This window comes from Anopheles marshallii, chromosome 2, assembly GCF_943734725.1.
Source record: "Anopheles marshallii chromosome 2, idAnoMarsDA_429_01, whole genome shotgun sequence".
NCBI classification, from domain to species: Eukaryota; Metazoa; Arthropoda; class Insecta; order Diptera; family Culicidae; genus Anopheles; species Anopheles marshallii.
The window spans coordinates 85,275,912-85,302,359 of NC_071326.1; the positions used below are offsets into that span (position 1 = coordinate 85,275,912).

A 26,448-nucleotide genomic window follows, 5' to 3' on the forward strand; every position below is an offset into this window, starting at 1 on the left:
GCTTTTGCTATGCATTCTTACACTATGGTCTGCCGGTAGCAAAAACGAACAACGTGATTCTTTAGGATAGTAACGTAAGCCTAGACATGATACATGTATGTGAATACTTGAACGTGCATCGTGTGCACTCTCATGCAATGGTATGAATATGTAATTGTGCAAAAGCTTATTAGTGCTGGAATTGGAAGACACGAATTGCAACAAAACAAAAAATACACAAGGATCTCTCATCCGACACAAAAATAAATCAATCGAAACAAAGATGAAGTCGAGTCCCACCCCGCATCGAACAATTGAGAAACAATGAGGAAAGTCTGCAGGCTGAGTATGATTTATTCAGAGTATAATTCTGTGTTGCAACTATTTGTTAAATGTGTTTGGGCCCTGTTCGGTTGAAGTTTCACGCACTCCAACCACCTTTCTCTTTCCCTTCTTTCACGCTACCACCGGCCGACCATTTAGGTCGCGGTTTGTACAGACAGTTTGTCGGATGTTTCATCAGATAGGCACGATCGTCCTTCACTTTGTACGGTTGTGTGTATCTCTGACAAACGGCAGCCGTCGTTGTACACCCGCTCAGCGGATAATGATGGACGTTACGGTACGGTTCATGGCCGTAAACCTGCCTATGATACTCGGTGCTGGTGTGGTAAGCGAAACCGCTCGTCGTTGTCGTCTGCGAGATAGCCCACGTTGGAGGCTGCAAATAGTACCGGAAAAACAGAGGGAAGTGAGCAAAGGCCGAACGATCAATTAAAATAGTACGAAAAAGGACACACACGCACAAACAATATGTGAGAAGCGGATGAGAGAAGCGAAAACAACACACAGAGGATAGCAAAGCGCTGATGAATAACAGTAGACCACATCTTGTCTATTTCTTCGCCTTGTGAGATGCCTTCATTAGCCGGTGAATGTCTCGCTTTTTCTCGGCGATGCTTTTTTTGGACGGTATCGCAGTTGCTTCACCTACCACATCGTGCTTATTAATCGACGGCGTCAACAGTGGACACCGTTCCGGTTTTTCGAACGGTGTTAACGGTGTAGTGACACGATTGATGGACGACAATGAACTACGACTGACGTCCAATGCTAGCGCATCGACACTGTTCCTGTCCGAACAAACCGTCACCGTCGAGGCGGTGGATGGTGTTCGCGAGGGCAAAGATGTGGTGGGGCTAGGGACAGTAATGTTCGGCAATTTTGCAGTGGATGTGGTAGACGTGCTAGAGCCGCTGTTTGAGCTGGAGCTGGAACTTGTACTTGAAGACGAACTTGAGCGTTTGCCATTCCCGGCCAGTTTTCCCTTGTTGGCAAACACAAACGGTGGAGGCCGGGGTTTTGTCTTCGTTGACGACCCACTTGCCTTGGCCGAATCTTCACTACCAGGGACACTCGTTGTAGACAGCTTTTTTTCGCGCGTTGGATCCACTTTGCGTATTTTGTACAACATATGGAGCTTCTCCTCGTGCAGATATTTATGCACTTGCCGATGGGATATGTTGATGCAACGTTCCTGTTCCAGCAGCTCCATCAGATTTTCCGAATCGGAACAACAACGCTCAACAAACTTGATGCTTCGTGCGAAGGGCATTGGCTTGTCCGATTCGACCTCTTCCGGCGAGTCCTTTGTCGCATAGGGTGCGGCACGTATTTCCAGCTCGTAACAGTACTGGTTCGCTTCCTCGTGTCGTCCAAAGTAGATCATCAGGAAGGACAGCTTCTTGTTCGCTACATCTGAGAAGAAGTAGAACAAGAAGCGCTTACTGAAGGCGTCCACCAGCTTGAGACCCCCTAGTGATATTTGCTCCTTAAACACCAGTGATGTCGTCTCGCGGAAACGAAATACAGGACCAAGCTCCTTGTGACCCTCGGTAAGATGGTTCTCGATTTCGTGCTGTAACCCTTGCCATTCGCACCTGCAAAAAGTGGAAGTTAATCAAATGTCCCACATGCCGTTGATGTAGCCATCTCTCTCCCTCAAACTTACTTGAGGACATTTAAAGCAGCCGCAACACACCCGTAGGGACGAAAGCGGCACTCAACAACATGTGCATCCATCTCTGACTGGACAAACTTCCAGGTGCATCCGTTGGACGCATACCGACACGGACACATTGCCTGATTCAGCAGCTTCTCGATCGGGTTGGGTACTCTCTTGTCGCTCAGCTTGGCACCACACTGCAAACAAAAGAAGAGATGCAAGATTAGGTGCGAGACTAGGATACTAGCACGCCTCGTACTCTCTTCTGCAGCCCGCCGAACTTTGCGAACAATAACAACAACATCAAAAACGGCTATCATCATTGACAGCGGCTTGCTGTTATCGGGGACAGATGTTAATGGTATCGCTGCCGTTGAGCATGTTCCGGTAGGTTGGGTTGTCGTGTTAAAAACGCTTATCAGCTAGGGTTAGGCGTGTACTAACAACATATCAGGCTGAACTATTATCTGCAACAACAACAACAACAACAACAACAACAAATGCAATCGCAGCAACACTCTGCGCGGACGGTGTGTAGGAGTGTCTGTAGCAAACATCAATCAGCTATCCGCCATCTTTGTGTAACGCGTTTTATAGTAGGCTATTTTAATGCGAGTTTTTATCTTTCACTTCTACTGTTAGCGAATTTGGAAGTGAGTAGTGTTGGGTTTATCTGATTCATATTTTTTCATTCAAGACGAATGGCCAGACCGCCATTGGTAACTTCATCTGCTGATCAGCTGATAGGCTGATAGCTATTGGTAACTTAGTCCATGGAGTAATTCACAATAGTTTTAAGATATTTCCCCTTTTCAAACAGTTCCGGGAGTACTCGGAATCATGACCCTCTGATACAGATTTATGGATCGGAATGAATCTGCGCTGAATGGATGACCCCTCCCTTCCGCCCAACTACCATTTCGCTTAGGCCACCAAAAGGTATGATCCGCCACTGGTCTGAGCATTCAACATTCTTTTTTAGAATCGATTCCTGATTTCAATGACTCCTCACTAAAGATGCATATAATTACGTTGCACGTATGATCGTATCAACATTCCTTGGCTCACGTCCGTTCGTCTACATATCATCCGATCAGTGGAGCTAGACATTATCGCCGATCGTTGGAATTTCTCCCCTACGGAAACGTGTGCATTCTTGCAGCCCAACTCTCCGGAAGCCAACACATTCTTCCCAAACGCGATTCTCACGTTTCGCAATAGATAACAATCAGTTCCCGAAAGGTGTCAAAGAACAGGGAACATAGAATTAGGTGATTCATTTCACACTTAGTTTTTGTACTGGTAGGAAGTGGTCCTGCGAGGTCCATTAGCAATCAATTTTTTTTATTGTAACCTGTGTAACTTGTTATATGGATGACGCTTCTCAACTGATACATTAAGCACAACACTGTAAGTGAGGTTATGATCGCTTACGAGTCATTTTTAAGCAGCACTACACAACTTGTTGAACATTTACGCGTCTTTTGGTTAAGTTATTTTATACATCGGTGCATGTATCCATAATATCATGATCGAAACAGTAAGACATTAACAACGGACGGCTTTCCTCGTCTTGTGAACAGTTATTGGAAATGAATTGTAAATACTTACCACGCACAATATTTTCTTTTTCGATTCCTGGCACGGCGCGCAATAAAAGTGTTCTTTCGCTGTACACTGATACACCTCGCCGTTTGGGAAACAAAGACATTGTTTACATCGCAAATTTTCCATTATGGTGTCGTTTTCGCAGTATCAGCTCTGTGTGTATTCTCACAACCCGCAAACTTTTCCGCAATTCCAGCAACTACAGCACTGCACCTTTATATGACTGACAGTCCTCAGACACGTTCGATCCCGCTCAAGGCTTAGCGTGAACTGTCAAACACACTTGTTTGGGACTTCGTTTTCACTGAACTTCGCACGTTCTCCAACGGTAACTTCGATGGCGGGCGTAACGCAAAATGGCGCTGCAATGTTTTGGTATCTCCAATTTTATTTTATTTTTTTCGTTTGCATACACCGGCTTGTCAATCTGGTCACCAACGAGTTCGGGTACTGTTCGAAACACCACGCTCTTATCGTACTTTACCCACAGGGTAATCTTAAGTATCCTGATTGCCAATGACGAATTTACGGCACTTCCCGTCTGCGAACACACGTTTTATCTGGTTGGGTTTTGGAATATTAGATGACCAACACGCGTACTCGAAGGATACTGGGATACAGCTGCCGATAAGATAGCACCGAACAGAATTGGTCTAAATTCTTCATCACCGACGTCACGGTTGTATCGCACATCACAATTTCAGTTCGTGCATATTGATCCCATCACCTTTGTTGGACACTGATTTTGTCTTCGCTGGTTTTTTTTAATCACTATAAACAGATTCAAAAGTTAAAGTCTTACTATGGCCCGTTTCGTTTTGGCAGTGCGGAACTAGCATGCGTGTTCGCCCTTCGACGGTCATTACAATTCTGACGCAGACATCGTGCCAAAAGTGTGTACCATCTGCAAGGGGTCCTAACACACTCACACACCAAAATTGGACCACAATCTACCCAAGAAGCTTTAGTCTTATCGTGCGATATCGACCCATTCGCTTCCCGACAGACCGACTTCAACGTCCCATCCAACACACCGGATGACTCAGGGAACCACGGGGTGGCTGTGATTTTATTGACAAGGTTGCGCCTATTCTGGAACTCCGCAAAAAGTCGCTGGGTGTGCCCGGAGTAGCCGCAAATGCCTTTATGTTTATGGCACCCCGACATTTAAGATAAGCTAGTGCTAGTGGTTGATGTTGGGGTTGTGTGTTTGGGTTCCGCCTGATAGGGAAATTAGTTTGTGCATTATTTTATGCGCTTATCAGGAACAGATTGAGCATGACACGTCAATTCCCCTCGCCGGGAGCTGGCTTACACTCGATCGGCAATAGGGTAATGTTTCCCTATTTCATGCTAGTTGTGGCAGATGGTAAAGTGAACTGCAAAGTAATAGGAAGTGATAATATTAATAAATCTGGTGCTTATCCGAAATTTATTTACAGATTCTAGGATGTCGATCTTCAACTACGGCTAATTCCATCATGTCAAGATATCAAAAAGAAAGATCTACGATTGCTTTTACGCATTTCCAGCATTCCAGTATTTGATTCAACCTATGAATTATTTGGGACCGGCGTTGTATTGGTAGCGGCGTACGACAGGGACCACGACACGGCGCACGACAGAGTTTATTTCTCAGGAACCCTGTACACAAACCCTTGTTTGAAAAGGTATTGCCGTAGTACCATACGCTTTCTCGGGAAAAAAAACAAAGTCATCATTACCTTCTACACGATGATGTCTTGTGCTTACAGAAAGCAGACTTCCACTGAACGTCTGATGCGAAACCAATTATAAAAAATCGATCGCAAACGATCAAGAACATGGAAAAAGGCAAAGGCCACGATTGTGCCGTGCTATGGCAAACATTAAACTCGAGGCAAAGGAAAGCAAACGATTACTATTATTGTACGGTTCTACCTTTTAACTTCACGGAAAGGGATTTACAAACATCTCATACTTTGTGCAACATTGTTGCGCGTACGATCTTGCATCATTCTTCCACTTCTGGCGCAAGATCGTTAATGTAAACATTATTCGCTAATCGAATAAGTTGCTTAGTCAATTATACGTTATCAGTATTTCGTACACGAATCAGTTACCAGATAATCGCAATATCTAATCAGTTAAAAACAACAATAACGATCCAACGAAAAGTCGATTAATCACTGCACTCCTGTGCCACAGAACGCGTTATCGGACGGACGGTAACACCAACACCCGCAGGCAGCAAAACACAGTATTGCCTTCATCTCTGTCATTAACGACACTAATTGGTTACAGGTTGATGGTTGATTGATTTATGACCTCTCCATGTAAAGCCATCGCACACACTCTTCAGCCGCAAGCTTTTAACACACTCCCAACTATTGTTACCGCCTTATCCAATTGCTGCTGGAAATCAACATTGATGATTGTTAACGACCGCAACAGAGCGCCAGGACAGAAGTTTCAAATCACAATGGCACATTTGATTGATCAATCGCTCAAGATATTTGCTGATGACCAGCAATGTACCACACACGCACGACACGACACTTTCAAACAATCCTTTGACGGAATGTGTGGGATGTAGTGACACTGAGAAATCCACTGCCTAGCACCAGTCAGCCGATCGATCCACTCGCGCTGATGAAGCAGAACTGAATATGATTCATGCTACTTGTTGCCGATCAGTTTGCAGCTGCGGAACGAACACACCCCAGCACAACTACAATCGCGACCCCTTCCCACTTTTCTTCACAAATGCATAAACAAAGCTGTGGCGTGATGCTGCAGCCCAAAACAATTTTGCTCATTTGCGTTCCAACTTAGTAAAGCTACTCCGCAATAAGCAGAGCAAATGAGAATCAATTACTATTCAATATCACCCAACCGATACAAATTAAGGGGGAACTACACTATAGAAACTATGTACACTAGGGCAACCTAAAAAAATAAGGAAACATTTGGGGATTTTTTTGTAAAACAAAAAATAATAAAATAAGCGTTAGACAAGAGTAGAAAACATGTGCGACTATAAAGGTAATTCTTTGTATCTTCATTCGGTGGCATGTGATACGCCATGTGGCACCTACCCTGGGCAACCTGTTGATCACAATTAGAGACCGCACCGTAGGAGCTAGAACAAAATAGATATGTTTCTGGTTTTATTTTTAACCATTTTTGAAAACTTGCAGAGAGTACTATCCCCTTAACGGAGTCTTTCTCCGAGATGTAAGCTGCTTGTGCGTAAAGTTGATGTGAATGTGAATGGGATTAACGGGGCATGTTCGGTATATCCATAAAGAGTAGCCTTTAGCCTACTTATACAGCATCTTTCGAAACATACCAGAATCGGTTTTCAGTAGGTATTAGCCTTCAATTTCAAATATAATGAATTTATTTCACGCAATCCATCCGACCATAGTTTTCGTCACTGCTACATCAGAGATTATAGAAATAGATATCTTATCCTTTCAGCTAAGTTAGTGTTTTGTTTGCCTCCCCTTTTATTTCTTTCCGTTCCGGTTCCGTAAGATCGATCTAAACAACGAGTGAAATTCATCTTTCCGCTTTCCTCGCTTATACACTACAATGTCCCGTTGTACCGTACACTACAATCATTCCGCAACCACTAAAAGGATATGCACAATGCAGAGGCGAACCCAAGTAGTAACGGATTTGGCGGATGAAAAGGTAGCAGAACAAAATTTATTCTGCCGGTATGAACCATCCCAAAGGAGGCAAACGGATGCAAATTAAATGTGTCCCCTTTGCTAAGCCATGTAATCGCGCCAACTATGGCCATTTCTTATTATTAGGAGTAACACAACCAGCTACGAAACGATCTACCAATCTCTCCACTCATGTTTTGCTCCTGCATCCTGGTACTATTCATATTACATCACGCTATTAAGGAATCTACTACGCTTTTTCGGCATTTATCTTCATTAATTGCTCAATCCAAACGAATACGGGGGGTTGCAGTTACTACTCGAACGAAGACGTACCGTAATGCGTTCATTGACCATTACCCTCTTCAAAGAACAACATATAAAATTGAACGTACGCGTCCTGGCATGCAATAGAGAAACGCAAGTCCCATCACACTATATTATAAAATTAAATCATTTTCACACCGAAGAGCTCCTTGATTATTTTTCCGTGCACACTTTTTGCTTCGCGTCACGAACAACAGAGGTCGCTGCTTTTCCCTGTACTAAAGACGGCTACAATTTATTAGCTACCATATTATGTGGTTCAACCTACGATGACAACGACACACACCACGGTCAAACAGTTGATCTTCTCATTACAAACTTCCTGCCACGCGTGCTGATTTTGCTTTCCCTTTGCACCACGTTTTACTATTTTTCCTCATTTACGGCAAACATTCAAGTACGTAAAAACAAACATTTTGTTAAAAAAGCTATGCTTTTATTATGCTTTCCGTTCGATCCGGCTGTATAATTACCGTACCCTTCCCTCCCTAGACAAACGATTGTGTTTCCATCTTTCGTGCTTCTGATTCAATACCTTCGCTAGTTCTTTTTCGTTTTTGTTTCGTTCGCGATCAGAGATCAGCCATTGTGCAAATCGCACACAAGCCACGGCTTCACCGTCAATAAAGGAGGGGGTGTGCACGCGTAGGAATATTGATGAAAAATAAATACTAAGTGATACCCATCGTAAAAGAAAGGGAAAAGAGAAACAGGCGGTATCGAAGACCTATAGAACGTGCCTAACAACACATCTTAATTTCCTCTCTAGCAACGGAGAACAACTGATGTACTAATGTGATGTGCTACCCATGATGACCAGTAGCAACAAAAATGCTTACACACAATGCAGCAGAGACGCGGCTCATTACTGCTTGCATTCATGCACACATCCACGAATATATGGGAGTTGTTGGATAATATATGTTATGCACAGTCGAAGATATTTAAATTGCGTCATTCCGTCGGTCCAGATGTGGCATTATAAAACATTGATCTTATTCAGCTATTTTCCACGCACTGCATTTGCCGAGTGTGATCCCCACCTCTAGTAATCTTCCTATACGAATACCTCATACCTCTCGTTCCTCCCTCCCTAACTCTTTCTTTCTTCCTCCTTACCGGTATCGGCAAACATTAATTCATAATCGAAACCTCCTGCAGCCCCACCCCTATTCCTCTATTGCGCCGTTCTATCTTCAGCAAGGGGTTACGAATATTCAAGGCAACACGTAGCGCACGTACGGCACCTCCACATCCTCGCCGGCCTCGTCGTTACAGCAGATCTCAAACACGAGCGCACGTACATGCGGCTCAATACTCTTCTTCGATACCTTCCGCACGACCTCGGACATTGGCAGGTTCAGACGTTCCTGCTGCTTCTGCTTGGTCATGAAGAACGCGTACAGCATACAGACGCCCTGGGACAGCATCGTAATCTTAAGCTTGTGCTCCCTATCGAAATAGTCGAGGAATTCCTGCAGCGTTAGCTCGCCCTTCACCTCGAACCGGTCCCACAGCGTCCACTCTTTGTCGTAGTAGGTCGACTTTTTCGCCTGGATCGGTTCGGAGAAGGTAAAGAAGGGCAGTGCCAGGTTCAGGAAACCGTTCTTGAAGCGTTCCAGCGTGTTAAAACTGCAACCGAAAGAAACCAATGACCGTAAAATGTTTACTCTCTGAACGTGTTTTTTTTTTCTTACCCTTGAGCCAGTTTATAAAGCTCCAATGAAACGCATCCGGCAACAAGCGACGTGGTGGTAGCAATGGCCGGCATAATTTTGCCCGCGATCAGCTTCGACTTGTGACGATCTGCTGGCGGGATTCTGTAGTTGGCTGCGCGCAAATTCGATGCCGCCACAATAAAGTCCATGTGCAGATTGTTATCGTCGTCCTTTTCGAACTCCAGCGGTGTGATCCTAAAATCGGGCTTGCCCAGTGCAGCCAGCTCGTTCTGCAGCCGGCTGATACGGTCAGGATCGAGATCTTCACCACCCATACCACCGCCGCCACCTCCATTCTCTTCTGCCTGCAGTGCAGAATCCGTCACAGCAATTTTGACACCGGAACGTGGTGTGAACTTCGGCACCTATGAGAGCACGAAAGGAGGAATCAGTTAATCAATTAATACCTCCTCAACAATTGGCCTCCGCGTTTGGCACAAACAACACTCACCTCAATGGCCACCGCTATCTTTCTGATGACATCCCGGTTACGTTGCTGTGGAATGCCGTACACCTCTGCCTTCAAATTGGCCGCCGCGAATATGTAATCCAGGTGCAATGGGTTTTCCGGATCGAAAGTGATAGCCTCTGGTAGACGTTTCGGTCCGGACCAGAACGGTTGCCCGGTGGAGCTCGTCTGATCGGGCGGGAAATTAAAGAGCAGCTGGCGGATTTGATTCGAGTACTGCTCCTCGAAGTACATACGGGCCCATTTTACGCAGTCTTCAATCGATTTCGGTCTATCGTCAATGAGTGCTTTCTGCAAGGGAAATTCAGTAATGGTTATTTGCCAACATTTAAACAATCTGTGCTACGTTTAACTATATTAACTTAACCGATTATAATACTATGACAATATACTACTACATTACCTTAACAGATTCGAGTGCCTCGAGTGGTTGGACGCCGGGCAGCTTTAGCGTGCGCTCAATAAAGGTAGGATCTGTGATGTACTGAGCAGCATTTTCGGCGACCTGCTTAAAAATACCCTCAAACGTGTCTCGTGCCCATTGCAATGTGTGTTCGATCGCGTTCGGGAAGTTCTTCAGTGTGCAGATCGGAATCGACTTTTCCGGCGGATCCTGCGAAGAGCTGTAAGATTCCGTCAAAAACGGTACTACCACCTGGAAATAAAAAAGCACCAATAAAAACATTAAACAATTACCACTAGCCCTAATGGAGATTATTTGAATGAATTTAATTTCAATGAACCATTTTTCATTTTTTTATCTACAATGCAATGTCTATTCAACTATTTATTATTCAAACTTCCATTAAATAAGAAATGATTGAATGATTTAGGTTGATCAAATTTCTTTTCCTGCCATAATAGTGGACTTCTGAACAATTATAAATTCAGTATCCCATGGAAAACAGGTTGACTATCGTCTTTACATTCGATCCCAATCTTTTTTTTTTATTTGATAATCTATTTCTATAGCAAATATAGGATTTTCTATAGAAGATAGGAATCTCTTAGAAGATCAGCAATCAATTAATTTCCATAACGCTTGGTCCTTTTTTGTCAAAACGCAATGTTTTATCAACCATTAAATGCACATACTGTCATGATATAAACAAAGAATGATTTTGGGTTGATTAAATTTCTTTTCCTGTCATAATTGTGAACTTCCGGACATAGATCAATCCGGTATCCCATGGAAAACAGGTTATTTTTTATCATCTTTATATTCGATCCTAATCTATTCATACGTTTCTTTGTATTATCAACGTTATAAAATATGTTATAAAAAATATTTAAGCTTCAAACAATCTTTATCGATAATATCTTTTTTTCCTGTCTTTTAGAGATGACCTAAAATGTGTGTTAATTTGGCATCTAATAGGGGACAGGTTTAAAATGTTTGCCGTGTCTGCTTTACTGTGCTACTGACTAAATTTGCCAAAAAGCTTCCATCCATTTATATTTATACGCATGAACCTCACGCTAAAAAGAACGTAGCCTCACCTGAATGTTGCCGAGTGTTCCGAGTGTTCCCGATTCCAACAATGGCTTGCGGTAGTACACACAGCGACGGTCCATGTAGATACGTGCGTCAATATTGTCCAGAGCATTTGCAACACCATCCAACCGGTTAAAGAACGTATCATCGTAGAATCGCTCCGTTTCCGGCCCAACACGGTTCTCGTGCGATGTCACCTTAATGTCACCATTCATACGCTTGACTGCCTGGGCGGCGACACGCGATTTCGGCTGCTGAACATCGTGCGGTCGGAACAGGAACTGACGATTAAGATTGCTCTTTTCGATCAGATCCATATCGGTCACAATGATCTCGCCATCGCCCTTGGACGCGACCCCGATCATGGCGAAGTTCTTCAACAGCTCACAACCGATAGCACCGGCACCGACGATGAAGTACTTCAGCTGACCCAGCACGTCCTGGAATTTACGACCAAAGACAGCAATTTGTCCGTCATATCGTGATCCCGTCGGAGCGCATTCTTCCTCCGTTAGGTCAGCCTCCTGCAGGCACTCAATCGCATCGTAGCACAAGTACTGACAAATCGGTGTGAATTTGCCCGTGCAAGCTTTCATCACTTCCTGCGCAGTAATGCCACCAATCGCTCCGTTCATCGGGCACAAATCACCAGCGCAAACCTGCGCGAATTTGGTCAACATGGACTCGTTCAGCTCCTCGATCGATAACTCCTTTGCACGCTTACGACACATTTCCACGAATTCCGTCGCATCTGCCGAGTTCCAGGGACGGGGTAAACGTCCATGCTGCTCCTGGTAGCGACCCAGTACGGTGAAAGCGATCTGCGTGTTGGTCGAATGGTCCCACTTCCCAAAATCGGTCATAATGAACTCGGGAGCGTTCTCCGCCTCGGCCAACGATTTGAAGCTCATCTGCTTGGACATTTTAACCTGCGCTGCGATACCACCGCGCAAATACGGACTCAGCTTACTCGTATCACCGATGCTGAAAGTGTACGGTCCAAGCACCTTGATCTTCATCGGCGCCATTCCGTTCAGCTCCGTCATACCTTGAACCTACGAAAGGAAGAAGTACATATGAGAAAGGAGTTTTGATTAGTATTCGAAGATTACATTAAACTTCAAAACAAACGTAAATAAACCAAGAACTAAAACTCTACAGCACATGACATATTAGTGTAATACATTTGATTCTGAAAGCAATATGAACATTAATCATATAGCTAGAACTGTAATCAAGTAGTTTTTTTTTAATGCATACAATTGATCCCAACATGAAAAAATCTGATTAATTGGCGTGACACGTCAAAAGGCGTGTGTGCCGCAACGACAATTTCCACTCGTCTAACAACCGGGTATCGATTAGTTATAATTAAATTTACCTATAATGGACCATCCTATAATAGAATATAGGTAACGTATAACCCGTATTTCCCCAATGATTGATTTATTTTCTCATTACTCCCCCAATGCGCTGACCCAAAGCAATTTAATTAATAATTGCAGAGCAAACTAGATTAAGCTGTCAAAAGATATACCCAACAACAAACATAGGGAATAAATGCTACTCAAGTAAAATAAAAACGATCGATTAACCCGCAGTGTTAGCAACCGTCCTAACAGAGTAAGCAAACTTTGAGTGGCGTTGCTATGGGTCGATACATATCAAACTGACGTAAATTGAATATGGGAAAACGATGTATCTGCAACTTTTTCGAAACATTTTACAACAATAATTGTCAACACATTATCGTTTACAATTTTACACTTATCGCATTTATCGTAGGAAAAACATTCATCGACGACTGTTTTATTTTCTATAACAAACATGTTTACCCACGATCGATTGCACAAAGCCGAATCGGACAAAGAAAATGAAATGTGCACCGATCTGCAGCAGACAGGATTAAAAAAAACACACACAGGTTACGCATCCTCCGCCCGACTCATGCCATTTACACACCAATTGTATGTCTCGTAATGACGATAATGATGATGATGTCAGATGATGATGCGACGCGTGAAACAAGGAAATTTCAACAACAAAGAGCTGCTGGCTTTTGGCAGCAAAAACAAGGCGGTAGTAAACGTGGTTCAAACCATCGCGGTTAGATTGAATAGTTTCGGCAAATGCACAATTCATGGTGCATCTTTTACCCATTTAACAACAAATCGTGAAGATACAATCCCCATACAGTGGAAGGAAGTTTCTTATTAGTAATCTAATCTTATTTTTCTAACCCATTTTCAAACACGATTCTTTCGAAAAGGAAGCAAAGGTGATATGGAAATCTCAACTTGAATTATGACTCATAACATCCTTCGATTCCATCAAAAAACCCCGAAATAGTAACCATTCATTCGCCCGCAACGATAGTAAAGAAACTGAGCTGACACATACACACATACAGCAACAGCGTGCCCACACACAAACACACATACGCGCGCGCTTTTCGGCCACCCCTGGATAGGCACGCACACACACACACACAGTCACGCACGCACGGAGAAAAGATTCATTTCGAGAGTGCGCTCATTTTACTCCCTCGGCCAAATTTCACCATCCCAGCCAACATACAAGCCATACACGAACGCATGCACGCACGCACACCGCGAATCAATTTCACGTCATTGCGTATTCAGAAACCGTGGGTGGGCAAGGCATTCCAATGGGATACTTTTATGCATTATCAGCGCATCTCACAATGGTCACACAATACATTTCTCACAATTCCGTGCGTGTTTTTGCATCCTAAAATTAAACCCATTCCTACATCCCATTTTGCTCACATAAATACGCACGCACACATATATACACCTAATCTTCTTTGGTTCCCCCCTTTCCAGTTGTCACACACGCGCACACACACACACACGTACACACGCCCCACTGAAGGGGGATACTTACCTCCGTGAAGGTAACATAATCGCCATCCTCGAAACCGTGGCGTGTTTCGTCGACGCACGTAACGACACTTTCGATATCGTTAGTAATGCTGGCCACCATGGCCGAGCTGAGAGTTGCCCCATTCTGGTCGTACACGGTAAAATCGACCCCAAAGTCGCAGAAAACCTGAGCGAACAGGCCGCGCGTATCTGCCACAATCAGGGCGATGTTGTGCCGATGCGTAATCTCCGCAACGCGCCGTTGTTCAGCGGGCGAGGTCTGCGTCAGCACCACGACCCGGAACTTCTGCAGAAACTCTTCGGTCAGTTCGCCCGTGTACGCCACCGTCGGTACGTAATGGTTGAGTTCGGAGAGCTGGCGGCAGCTTGCGTCCGCACGATTTCGCTCCTTGGCCACATCGTCCGAGGTCAGGTAGAACTGCGACGACAGGTCGCCAACCGTGCAAACCGCCGTGTCATGCAGGGTGACAGATTTCACACCGCCGAGTATCACGTTCTTCGCTACCTCAACACCGAGCCCACCCAGTCCGGAGATCAGCACATCCGAACGGGCCATTCGACGCATCGCGTCATGGCCGAGCACGTAGAGCTGGCGCGAGTACAGGCCCTCGTCGATTTCCTGGGCACCGCCAGCGCCAGCAACACCACCGCCGGAATTGTTCTCCACGGACGGCACGGGAGCGGAGCCATTGTTATTGGACGTCGCCATTACTACTACTGCAGCGGCTGCGGCCGATGATGGTGCAGAGCGCTCTATCGCAGGCGATGACGAATGCGGCGGCTGCTCGTGCTGCTGCTCGGGCGGCTGTGTCAGCGACGGCGTCGGCGATGGCAGCTTCCGCTTTTTGGCGGCTGGGGGATCGACGAAGCTGTCACGAAACTCACCACTAGACATTAAGCCAAACCGGGTGCGTCCGTGACGAAGACGGAGGTGAAGGAGGAGGTGGTAGACTGGAGATGGTTGCTTTAGCTCCTTGGCTTTCCGAACGGTCCCTTGCGTTTCGCTTTCGCCCTTTAATACCTGCCGGGTGGTAAAGCTCACACAGCGTCCTTTTCCACAAAAAGATGATTGAGGTTAACAAATCGAGTTTCCCAGCCAACCGCAAAAACTCGTGCTGGAGATATTGTTCCAACACCGCGCTCGAATCTAGCAGCCCGAAGAAGCTATCCTTTCTATCACACCCTCGTGTACGGTTGCTTTGCTGCTTCGATCGTTCTAGCTACAATTGCTGCGAAGAAAATGTAAGCAAAAAAAGCGTTTCGCTACATTAAAACACGCCGTCATCACCGAAATTGTCACGAGTAAAACTATGCGCTTCGCGGAGAAGACACTGAACATGAAGTTCGTCCTGCAGCTGTGTGTGTTGCAGTACAACAGCAGACGGCGGCGGCGGCTGCAATTGACACTCACACACATGCACAAGCGAAATCGCAAAACACCGCTTTAGAAACTACGCGTTGCTTCTTCCCCGATACGATCATAAATCTATTGTAAATTCATTTTGCTCTCTGCGCTGATTTAATTCTGCATCGTAACACTACACCTATTCAAAGTGGCAACCGTTCCTATCATACTTGTCCTAGCAGGTTTCGAACATTCTGCTGACGCCGGCTTATTTTCTCAAAAAATGCCCCCTGCCAACAGTGGTACCACAAATTTGCAATGGCTTTCTTTGATTGAAGCTGCTGCCGGCATCATTTGACCATGTTTAAACGTCACAGTTCATTTCTTCCCTGTTCTAGATCATCTCTTGGGAAAAATGCAACGTAAATGAATGGTTGCAATCTCCACCTACACTCACATTGTAATAGCATCCATATGGGAATGTAATAACTTACGTGTTGGAAAATAGAATGTCACTGTTCTTCAATTCCAGTCCCCTGAATTCCCTACACACAAACGCAGTTACACACTCACCCAAAAACCACAGGGCAAATGATACAGGCAAGCTGGCTATGAATGCTAAAACCTAATGCTAAAAACTCTGCTGACTACTGTGAGAATATGCAAACGAATTTAAATGCATTCGTTCTTCACATCCGCTTCTCTTCGCGTCGCGGAACACTTACTTGTCTTCAGTGCTGCACTGCAACTTTACGTTCAACCCTATCAATGCAATATCGTCAGACATCGGTTGCTGTGCGGTGGTCACACACGATGTACACACACGCACACGTTTCAGCACTAGACTTTATTTGCACTCTACCACTTTGCGTTTCAGCAAGCTGATTCCGATGCTGTTTGGGCTTGTGCACCGAGGAAAAGTGTGCAAAAATTATACTTCAATTCACAGCAATGACTGCAATCGACGACGGCTAGAGAAGCGGCTTCGATGCTGAAGGCGAACAGTGACAGCCCGTATGGGCGGCTGAATATTTTTTTGTTTACAGTTCTGGGCACGAAATGGCCGCCTTTTTAGCCGGTTGTGTATCGGTGTTTGTTCACCACTGGCGGCTCTTCCGTTCGATTTGACAGCGATGGTGAGAAAGCACCACTGTTTCAAATGACCGTTTGCAAAAGAGATAAATTGCATTAAATGTATGAAATGCATTCTTCTTTCGAATTCTCTTACAAACAGCTCCCAAATACACAATACAGTTTAATGTAGTGCTGGCCATAGCACACTGGTCTAGTCCTGGGCCTGGACACGTTTCAGTCAGGTGTATGCTCCGCACGTATACCACGAAGCTAAGGAACTGGAAGAGCAAACAGAAGAGTCCGTCACCTTGCTTTAGTCCCCGGTAGGAAACGAACGATCCTGGAACCGTGGAGGGGTTGAGCGAAAGGCCTTACCAGCCATTCCCAATAGAAACGCTACGAAAGTACAGTTAAAATTCTATAATTCAATTATTTATTTCACCGCACACAAAGGTGGCGTATCCAAAGTAGCATGATTTTCATTGTTATAATGTGGCGGCAATTGCACTGTGTCTTTTGACCATACTTTTAAATCCCTGCGCTTCAGTACTTTATCACATGATTTCCCTTCCCGATGTATTTTCCAGTTCTCCAGTTGCTGATTGATGCTAAGAGTCCTTCATTCCTTTAGCTAATCATGCTGCAAAGAGAAAGAACAGGGAACATTCGTTACATGGTTGGTGCAGCTGTGTTTCGTACGCATTCTAGGCGCAAAACGTGCAATAATAATTCTCTATCAAGCTTGTTTTTATGATGGTTAACAAAATAAAAAGTACACAACAGTTCCGCGCAGAGCGGGACAAAGTTGTAACCAGACGATCACAGTTGTACATGCACCATGCATCTATCAGGCATACTACGTACGTACAGTAATTGCGCAACCGGACAAGGATTACGAGAGAGCAACGGCGTACGAAAACAGTTCGCTTCAGCTACCTGCTTCACAAAGGCGAAATGTTGCTTTCGGCATCAAGCGACACTAGACTACCGAACACGTTCCGCCTCAATGGCAGAAGCCCCTCATCGGTCGATTTGCTCTTAGCGAGCAGATTCGTCTCTTTCCGGACAAACAGTGGCGTTGCTGGTTTTTGTGCACTTGCCGCCCTTTGTGCGGAACGCCTCCAGGGTGGTTGAGACGCGGCACTAGAGCGTGCCGTCTGATAGGACAATTGCGTGAGGCTACGATTAGAAACAGTAAGACAATCGTCAATATTCACTGTAGCCATCTTCACGTCAGCAAAACCCAATTCTTCCGTTGCTATTTTGCTTGCGTGTTCCAAATACGTGAGGTAGCTGTTATCAACGGTCTTCTGTAAGAAATAGTCTCCACTCACGTCCGTCTGGAAACAATCGGCAACTTACTCTATAATTCTTGTCTGACTCGACATTGCCTGGCTTGGGTCGGAATGGCGGCTGTCTGCCGAACCTTTGCGGGAGGCCAATTTTACACCGTTCACCGTTCCATTCGCACGATTTGTGTTGTCCCACGAATTGTTGCGCTTCAAGTTGTTAGCAATGGTGGTAATGCTGCAATCAAAAATATACCATTCACGTACAACCCCGCTAAAGATCCGTTCATCCACACGTACCTATCGCCGATCCGACGTTTGTCCAGTTCCTTTTGCAGCAGCTCCGGGATTTTATTCTCATTTGCCGACACACGTCCGTCCAGCGATTCGTTCCGGTAGCGATTCATACTGTCGGCGCTAGAGCTGAGCGGATTGCGCCAAATGTTTGAAACCTCCACGTCACCGCTTGCCGCAGATAAATTCAGCATTTCGGCAGAAAATGTCGGCCGAGCTGGTATAATCGGTGAACGGCAGCAAACTCTACGGAATGGTAAAGAATATGCTTGATCACAATGGAAAGAAAATATACAGCTTTTAGCGATTCCCTCAGAATACTCACGAATTTACATCCTCCAACTTTTTGAGTAATCGCTCGTTCTCCCGACACACTAGCTCCTGATCGCGGATGATCATTTCCCGCGTCGAGTACAGTTCTGCGTTCTCCTGCCGCAGCGCTTGGTTTTCCATAATGTATACCTTCACCAGTTCCTTCAACTCGTTGCCCTCCATATCGGTTAGCTTTTCAAGGTCTACCTTAGGTGGAGTGCGTGGTACCGGTCTACGCTCCAACAAATCCACCTGACTGTTAATGTCCTGCGCTTCGGTCTGGAGATTGAGCGCCGTCCTGAGATGTTCATTTTCTACCTGGAGTGCGCCAATTTCTCGCTTCAAGCTCAGTATGAGAGCTTCTCGTGGGTCCATCACGATGATAGGTTTTGTGCGGATGCGTTTTGCACGTGCCGCATAACGCAACGTGTTCACCGTTTCGGTCACATTCGAATGGGCCGGCGAAATGCAGGCGATCTGCAAATAGATGACCAGCGCCGTAGTATAATCTAGTTGATGAAATCTTCCACTGCTTACCATCAAGGTAACTCCATTTCCTGCCAGACTGTCCGCCAGCAGTTTGGTTAGCTTGCTGTCCCGATACGGTATGTGTCCATTTCGCTTCTTCGGGTCACTTAAAGAAGCAATACAATAACCTGCAAACAAACATAACAAAGAAACGAATGCAATAGAATTTGTCCCTCGCTTCCAAAACCCATCTCTACCCACCCAAAACCATCAAACTCTTGTTGATGTTGTTAGCCTCCTCGAGCGTTTTGCCCTCGCTGTGCGTTTTCTTCGTCATCTCGCTGCCTGCTAGATCGACAAAGTTAATTTTGCCCTGCTTGGAAATGAATACGCCACCCTCAGCCTGCTGCTCGGAGGTGATGTGCACCGTCAGGATCGTGTGACTGCGGGAGGAATAATCGTTCATCAGGTGAGAGCCAACGTGCCGGTTTCGCATTCCTGCAAACGGGTGAGAGACAAGCGCGTGAAGGCGGCCATAAAAAGACAATTCAATCAATTGGTTCGATTTCAACGTGAAGTTCCCACCCCCCATCCTCCGGAGATGGTAGAATTATTCATTCCACCTGCTTGCGTCAGCAAAACTTGCTGGATGCCGTACGTACCTTCCTCCAGGACCGCCAGCAAGTCATCCAGCTCCTCACAGTCGACGGTGAACAGATTCTCCACAAAAAAGCCCCGTGACTTTTTGGACCATCGTACGGCGAGTGGCTTTCTTGCCGTGCCAGGATTCAGTAAGTCTATCACCTGGAATAGAGGAGTCAAAAGATTTGGTTTTTTAAAGAATTTTTTGTCCACTTTTCACCAAAACTTATTGCACTTCAAAGATTTCAATTCAATTCTTGTCCGGGCGTTAGAGCGAACTGGAGAAAAATCGATCATTTTACAGCATGCATAAATCATTACGTTTCTTGCGTACAGGTTAGGTTGGCGGTGAAGATAATTGCCACCGCATCCTATCTATGCCATGGTACCGACTTCTCACCGACAGATAACACCCGCGTTCCCACACATATGATGCGAAAATCCTTCCTGCTAGCCACGATCGATTTATGAACCTCATTCGAATTATGAACCAGAGTCAAGGCCAGTTTGACCGCTGTTGCTACTCGGCGGAACAGCAGTAAAACGATTCCGTGCAGGTGGCGGTGTTGCAGCAGTAGCGCAAGGTAGTCGAGCGAGGTGCATATAGATTGCTCCAGCCCGATGCCATGGCGGTGAGCATAGAAAGAATGTGGTGTTGTGTCATGCAAGGATCCAATTATTCATTCCATTTTTTATACTCCCCAGCCCCGTACGAGCCGAAGCAGCTTGTTTGCTCTGGTAGACGATTACGGCTTTCGCTGGAACACAAATCGTGCATTATCGAAGGCACTTTTATGCCTCAGATCAGGTGCAATTGCGCCGCAGGCAGTATCACAATCCGCGAAGCATTCAATTCAATACACTCCAATAGTTTCAATTAAATCGGTGTTACGAAATCAGTCACGTTACACCAGCTATTCCATTCCTACCGGAAACCTTTCACACCGATTCCAGTGGCCTTTAGAATCTTTCCTTTTGGTTAGCAATTTGCTGAACGAATGCAAATGAAATTTTAAACTTTAATGCCCATTGAAGAATAGCACGTGTGCGACGGTCAAAACGATGGCTGCGGAACACTACAACAGTAAGTACGCCGTATTGCGTGCTTGCAAATCGTGTCACAAGCGAAGAGCATGCACGGATCGATACCCAATTTAAATTGATTACGGCTGTACGGAGTAGTGATCGGTGCAAACAAACATTCTACACGCAACATTCATTCCGCTAACCTTTTCGTTATAGATCTCCAGGAACGATGCCTTCAGGATAAAGTTTGTATCTTTACGCTCCTGCAGCAGCTTGAACAAATATAGAAAGGAGCGAAACACCAATCCGTGATCCTCGTGGGCTGGGTCTGGTTTGTGATAAAACTGTAACAAAGAAAAAATACGTCTGTCAAATTAAACCATTTGGGAGTGATTGCTTCGAATAGTCTTACCAGCTCTGGTGGTCCAGTAAGTGTATGTGTCTTGCCCGAACCGGTCTGGCCGTAACAAAACGCAGTACAACTAAACCCTTCGATCGCCATCTCGATCAGTCGTTTTATGCCGGAGTACTGCAGTACGTCATCCTGTGAGGCACCCGGTTCGAACACCACGTTGTACGAAAACAACTTCGGCTTCTGTCCACCAGCACCGGAACTCAGTGGAATTCCGTCACACTGTGGAGCGATTGTTGGGTTCTCATAATTAGCACTGTTCCTTCCTGAGTACAAAGGGCGAAGTTTCAACATACCAAGATTTGGCCATTTCCAGGAAATTGTACCACCATCTCATCACCATGCCGTGCCTCTTTGGTGCTTAGCGGACGCACTCGTACCACCACATTGATGTTATCTTCCGGTGTTCCTGGCATCGAATTGCTGCTTCCGGTTGATGCCTGTGTGATGTTATCTAGGTTGTCGATGCTACCGATGCTGTAGAATAGAAACCGAACGGAAATTAGGCGTATGTCTGGTTCTTCTACTACATCTGTATGTACTAAACTTCTTAAATTAAAACTAAGTATCAATTTCACATTGAGGTTTGCATGATTCCTTGAACATTTTTGAACAATTTTACTCCAATTTTACCATTTATTCTCAAATCTGTATTTATTCTCCATCTTCTAATTTGGACTAACAACCTTCGGTTATGCCTGACATAGCTTAAGTTTGTCAAGTATCCTCACTATCCAAGTACTTAATGCTTAAGAGCAGGTTAATTTCCAAAACTTTGATGTATTAATCCAATTGTTTCGCTTTACACATTGCTAGCGTTGGATTCGCCACTGGATCCACCCAAATGCTGCAAGCAGTCTATCATCTTCTTTGCGTATAATATTTCAAGAATTCTACACAATCGATCGACTGCTATGAGAATACTGAATCCTCAAGGTTCTCATCAGCAATGCTCGGCAATCTAAGCGTAACTGTTAGGGATTGGTAAAGCTTTAGAGACCTAGCCAATACAGAGTCATTTCGGAGTCGGAGTCAGGGACGGAATGTGACTCACACAGCTCTGTTAAAATTCGATTAGCAAGATTCATCTTGATGCCAGTTGTCCAGCTGTCAGCTGTGATCTTCATCCTGATATCAGCTATGCGTCATTATCAGCTAACTGTTGTTCTGTGCATTATATTCCGAAGGATTGTCCATTCACCGTAAGGAAGGATGTCTTCGTGGACACTGTGTGTTGTAGAGGCACTAGTGAAAGACATCTGGACAAATCATTGTGCCACCCTTCAACTAAAATTTTCCATTTGGAAGCTTTACAAAAATCGATACATTGCTGAACCTTGTACGATATTTTGGCCACAACGTTCGAAATAGAAACGATTCCGTACCTTGAATTACGTATTATGCAGGATTATGAGTATACTGATTGGATCTTAATCACGGCACGAAAGAAGTAAGCGGGAAAGCACTTCTACACAGGCCAAGGTTATACTAACAAACGAGTTTAAATTACTCATTGCGCAAAAGTGAAAGACATCGTAATGTAAGTAATCGGTTACGTGTCCTCTGAATGGCGATTTATTTGTCAACGATAATATGAACCGATGGCAAAGTATTTGAACTGTTTTTGGATCCTATTTTCTAATATTGCTCAAAGACTTATACCATATCCGTTTCCATTTACCTTCACTTAACATACAATTAATGCTCTAAAAATAGCAAGTTCCCAATAAAAAATCATGCCAGAATTTTCCACCAAGCTGACAGCAAACGTAATCACTGAACAACGCAACTAACCAGTGTTAATGGTCACGCCATGATGCCAGAACAAACAGAAGTTTTCCACCGAAGTTTTGCGCCGTTCGCACTTGCTTGCGAAGGACACCCAAGAGACCCGTACTGTTCGTCCTTCTGGTACAAATCCATTCCCCCCCCCCCCCCCCATCGGTAAGCGGAAAAATGTAAATTAGGGTTGGGAAAGACTACCTCCCTTTAAATCCTTCGGCCAGTCGCAACCGGCGAAGACGACGTACTAACACGGATGGGAAGGAACTAGCAGCGGAACCGTACGAAGGCGACCGGTGTTTCAAGTTCGACCAAGCGACTATTGACCCCGGGAAGATGCCGTGACGTTGGTGGCTTTTCTTGACCTTCGTTAGCCCCCTAGCCTTCGCGGAGTTTTGTGTGTTCGGGTGAGTGGTAGAATTTTGTTTTTATTAGACGCCATTTCGCCGTACCGTACCAGGACATATTAATTATTTCTTATCTCACCAACTCGAACCTCCAATTGCTGCTAGTTAACATACTAAAGGAATGCTGTACCAGCAAAGGTTATAAAGTGTAGAATAAATGGTACAGCATAATTCAGAAGCCATCAACCGGAAGGATACGACCCCTATCGGATGGAATTATTGATTTTTTTTGTGAACGTTACCCATCACTGACCAACGGTCCGACGGATGAAGGTTGTTCTACGCTTTGGCCGTAGGTCGTATGTCGTATATATGGTTCAATGGTGGACACGTTTCGTGAGCATTTAACATCAGGTGATCTTTCTGATGGACCTATTTATGATGTGTTGGGAATGTGGCGTTATCTAATCCACAGGATCAAAAGGGTAAAAAAAAATGGAGTAATGATCATGTCACTGTTGCACGCTACAAATGCCAAGTACAGCGCGCTGGTAACACAGTTAGACAGTGGACAATCATTAATAACAACTGCGTCACGGTGGTGGTGAGGGAAACATTCTGGGAGTACGATTAAAAGATGCAATATTTCCGAACCGAAAACCCTAACAACCGAAACACGGTGATGGAACTGTTGGAAAAGTAGAGCCTTACACGGAGCGAGAGCTAAAAGAGCAACCGTGTACATACATAAAACATTCCCTGCCCTAGTGGGGCAGGATCCTTCCAGCCAGATAGGGTTAATATGTACGTGGAGTGAGTTGCGTGTTGATTCTTTAAAATGTGTACACACGCAAGACTGAAAACTACTGCAACGACCCATTGCGGAAGCAGCTAGTGCAAACAGTAATGACCAAGGTCAGTGACATTTCAATCCCCGGTGCCTCTTCCTGACGTACATCCTTCAACCTGGCACATGACAACAAATGTGACAATCCAGTTTTGTTTCAAAATCCATCTGTTAATCAAAGGATTACTTATGGATCTACTATTTGGGGAGGATTGAACAGTTGGTTGGATATCTCAGGTTGACTTTTAGATTGACACTTTTGAAGTCGTTGAACAGTTTACCTATCTAAGCTGTAAAGAATTGTAACTTTATAATATTTAATTTATCTTTTTCCTCGACTGTCGTATGCTTGTTAGCATTGCGACATCACTCGAAGACGGGTACTGAGACACGGGTGAAAACCTTGGTGAAATGCCATATTAAATGGAACCATCGGGTGGATTTGCAGAACCTTATTAAAGGCCAAACACATCCATTTGAGGTTTCTGTTCTTAAAATTTCTACCCAACACTTCAGAGTGCCATTGGCCGAGTTGGAGATCTTTGATAGAACGTTTGCCTTAATCAACCCGAAATGATTTTTTTGAATGAAATGACAGCATGAGTAGCTTCTGCTGGGAGATTACCTGGAACTATGATCCGATCGACCACGGTTTAACTTCAGCACAACAATGTCCATCTTGTGCAGATAGTTCTTCACTAATTGTCCGTTTACTTTATCCTCCATCAGGGAACGAAGGCCTTTACCGGTGATCTTCATCTTTAGATGCTGTTGCACTTCGCAGTTATGTCTGCTGTCGGGTGACCATCACAGGACTTCTGTTTAACTCTCTGGAATTTCTCCAGATGGTAAGACATCTGGATAAGCTAAGTCGCATGCGGTATGAATGAAGCTTCGAAAGTAACTTCGAAGTAACGCGGACACCCCTCTTGGTTATACCCAAGAGGTGTTTGAAAAAAAAACATCACCACATTCATTACGGTGTACTTTTACACTTAATTTTTTGTGTTGCCTCCAGTCTCCGAAACGTCTACGGAGATGAGCAATACGTGTTCCAGCAGGACGGTGTACTAGAATTCACGGGAATTTGAACAATTTATTCTGTTTATTAGACACAACTTTGTGAACTCCTACACTCCTATCCTAAGAATTGAATCCTATCGACTTTTTGCTTGGTTCTGTATGAAGACGATTCTCAACGAATACAAGGTCATCACTCAGGGCCAGTTCAGGACGGTAATTCTCAAATCTCGTACAAAATTCCCATCCAAGTTGTGCGTGCCAATTACTTCTGACTCGCGTAACATGCAAAACCTTGTGAAGTGATACGAAGTGATGGATTTTTCTTAAGATATGTTGTATAAGTTATTTATAAACTTCACAAACTTCCAATAGTAAAAACCAAAACTAAAGTTAAATAGATCTAAAAATGACAGACTAAGACATCTAGAGATTTGTGTGCCGCCAAGAAGATAGGACACAGTGACGCAGACATTCAAGCTTAAACCGTGTACAGTTTAAGGAACTTCTTCAAAGGTTGCCTGCTAAGCAAGTAAATAAAACAAAGGATATGCGACAAAGCTTTGTCTGCTAAAATTAACTAACTACTGAGCTATATAACAGATCAACCAACTGAACAGAGAGAGAGAGAGAGAGAGGAACATTTTAGAACCGGTCCACAACATGCAACGTGCTTCAACAACACAATAGCTATAAAATGAATTCATTTCCAAACTAATAAATTCCAACCTTCCTGCCAAGGAAACTCTCCAAATTAGACGACGGCTGTGAGCTTTCGTTTTCTTTGGAATTTGCCTCCAAACAACCTCAACACAGCACCGATAGTAATGAATGCCGAGGAAAAATCCTTTTGCCCTTCAAAAGCATTTTCCGACAACAACGCCACGGCAACTGCCAAAACTGTGTGGAAACGTGGCTCCACCCGTGCTCGGCTTATCATTTTCACCAGTCATTTGGAATTTTACTTACTCATTGCCTCTGGAACGGAACAGTATCGGCTGGTTGCGGGCGGTACCGTTACTGCCAATGGCACCGCTCGTCGTGCTTAGGTTCGAGGTGGAATTTCGCAACGGACTGCGGCCACGGTACACCTTGCCATTGTTCATCCGCTCGATGCTGTTCGAGCGACGTGTCTGCGTCGTTGTCACCGTGCTGTTATACTTGTTGTTGAGACTGTTCGATCGCTTCATACCACCACTGCCACCGGATGCACCCGTACTGCCACGGTCACTCGGTGCGACATGATTGTTTAGCTTGCTGCGCACACTGTTACCGGTGTGGGTATTGTTGTTGTGGGTGGTGGCGTGAAAGGGCTCACCCGGTCCCACCGCCCGCCTACGACCACGCTGGTTCGCTGGATACTGTACCGGGCGCTGCGGTGAGATACCACGCGTTGAGGTGGAGGTGCCTGGTGGTTTGTACACCAT

At 44.9% G+C, this 26,448-nt stretch overlaps 3 protein-coding genes across 3 annotated transcripts; all 3 read right to left on the bottom strand.

The window, feature by feature from the left end:
• Positions 1 to 400: 400 nt before the first annotated feature.
• Positions 401 to 3,718, bottom strand: LOC128708622 (uncharacterized). Its single transcript, XM_053803602.1, has 4 exons — positions 3,596 to 3,718; positions 1,991 to 2,181; positions 974 to 1,919; positions 401 to 700 (listed from the first exon to the last, which is right to left on the bottom strand). The coding sequence occupies exons 1-4, from the start codon at positions 3,716 to 3,718 to the stop codon at positions 401 to 403; spliced, it is 1,560 nt and encodes a 519-aa protein (XP_053659577.1).
• A 5,074-nt stretch (positions 3,719 to 8,792) lies between these two features.
• On the bottom strand, positions 8,793 to 15,058 carry LOC128710370 (ubiquitin-like modifier-activating enzyme 1). The gene is made up of 6 exons (XM_053805423.1): positions 14,165 to 15,058; positions 11,263 to 12,312; positions 10,166 to 10,417; positions 9,745 to 10,053; positions 9,273 to 9,658; positions 8,793 to 9,207 (listed from the first exon to the last, which is right to left on the bottom strand). The coding sequence occupies exons 1-6, from the start codon at positions 15,056 to 15,058 to the stop codon at positions 8,793 to 8,795; spliced, it is 3,306 nt and encodes a 1,101-aa protein (XP_053661398.1).
• A 2,465-nt stretch (positions 15,059 to 17,523) lies between these two features.
• Positions 17,524 to 26,448, bottom strand: LOC128719605 (kinesin-like protein KIF12). The gene is made up of 11 exons (XM_053813232.1): positions 25,991 to 26,448; positions 21,322 to 21,502; positions 21,026 to 21,247; positions 20,817 to 20,957; positions 19,608 to 19,749; positions 19,207 to 19,443; positions 19,015 to 19,133; positions 18,491 to 18,954; positions 18,172 to 18,411; positions 17,945 to 18,109; positions 17,524 to 17,761 (listed from the first exon to the last, which is right to left on the bottom strand). The coding sequence occupies exons 1-11, from the start codon at positions 26,446 to 26,448 to the stop codon at positions 17,524 to 17,526; spliced, it is 2,607 nt and encodes an 868-aa protein (XP_053669207.1).

Excerpts from the sequence above, each read along its gene's own strand:
- LOC128708622 (XM_053803602.1), bottom strand. The coding sequence starts at position 3,718 with ATGGAAAATTTGCGATGTAAACAATGTCTTTGTTTCCCAAACGGCGAG. Across the intron at positions 2,182-3,595 it reads AAAAGAAAATATTGTGCGTG|TGTGGTGCCAAGCTGAGCGA; the intron begins GTAAGTATTTAC and ends TTTTGTTTGCAG. Across the intron at positions 1,920-1,990 it reads GCTGCTTTAAATGTCCTCAA|GTGCGAATGGCAAGGGTTAC; the intron begins GTAAGTTTGAGG and ends CACTTTTTGCAG.
- LOC128719605 (XM_053813232.1), bottom strand. The coding sequence starts at position 26,448 with ATGGTGTACAAACCACCAGGCACCTCCACCTCAACGCGTGGTATCTCA. Across the intron at positions 18,412-18,490 it reads AAGTTGGAGGATGTAAATTC|AGTTTGCTGCCGTTCACCGA; the intron begins GTGAGTATTCTG and ends ACCATTCCGTAG. Across the intron at positions 18,110-18,171 it reads AAACGTCGGATCGGCGATAG|CATTACCACCATTGCTAACA; the intron begins GTACGTGTGGAT and ends TTTTGATTGCAG.
- LOC128710370 (XM_053805423.1), bottom strand. The coding sequence starts at position 15,058 with ATGTCTAGTGGTGAGTTTCGTGACAGCTTCGTCGATCCCCCAGCCGCC. Across the intron at positions 10,418-11,262 it reads GAACACTCGGCAACATTCAG|GTGGTAGTACCGTTTTTGAC; the intron begins GTGAGGCTACGT and ends TTTTATTTCCAG. Across the intron at positions 9,208-9,272 it reads CTTTATAAACTGGCTCAAGG|TTTTAACACGCTGGAACGCT; the intron begins GTAAGAAAAAAA and ends TTTCGGTTGCAG.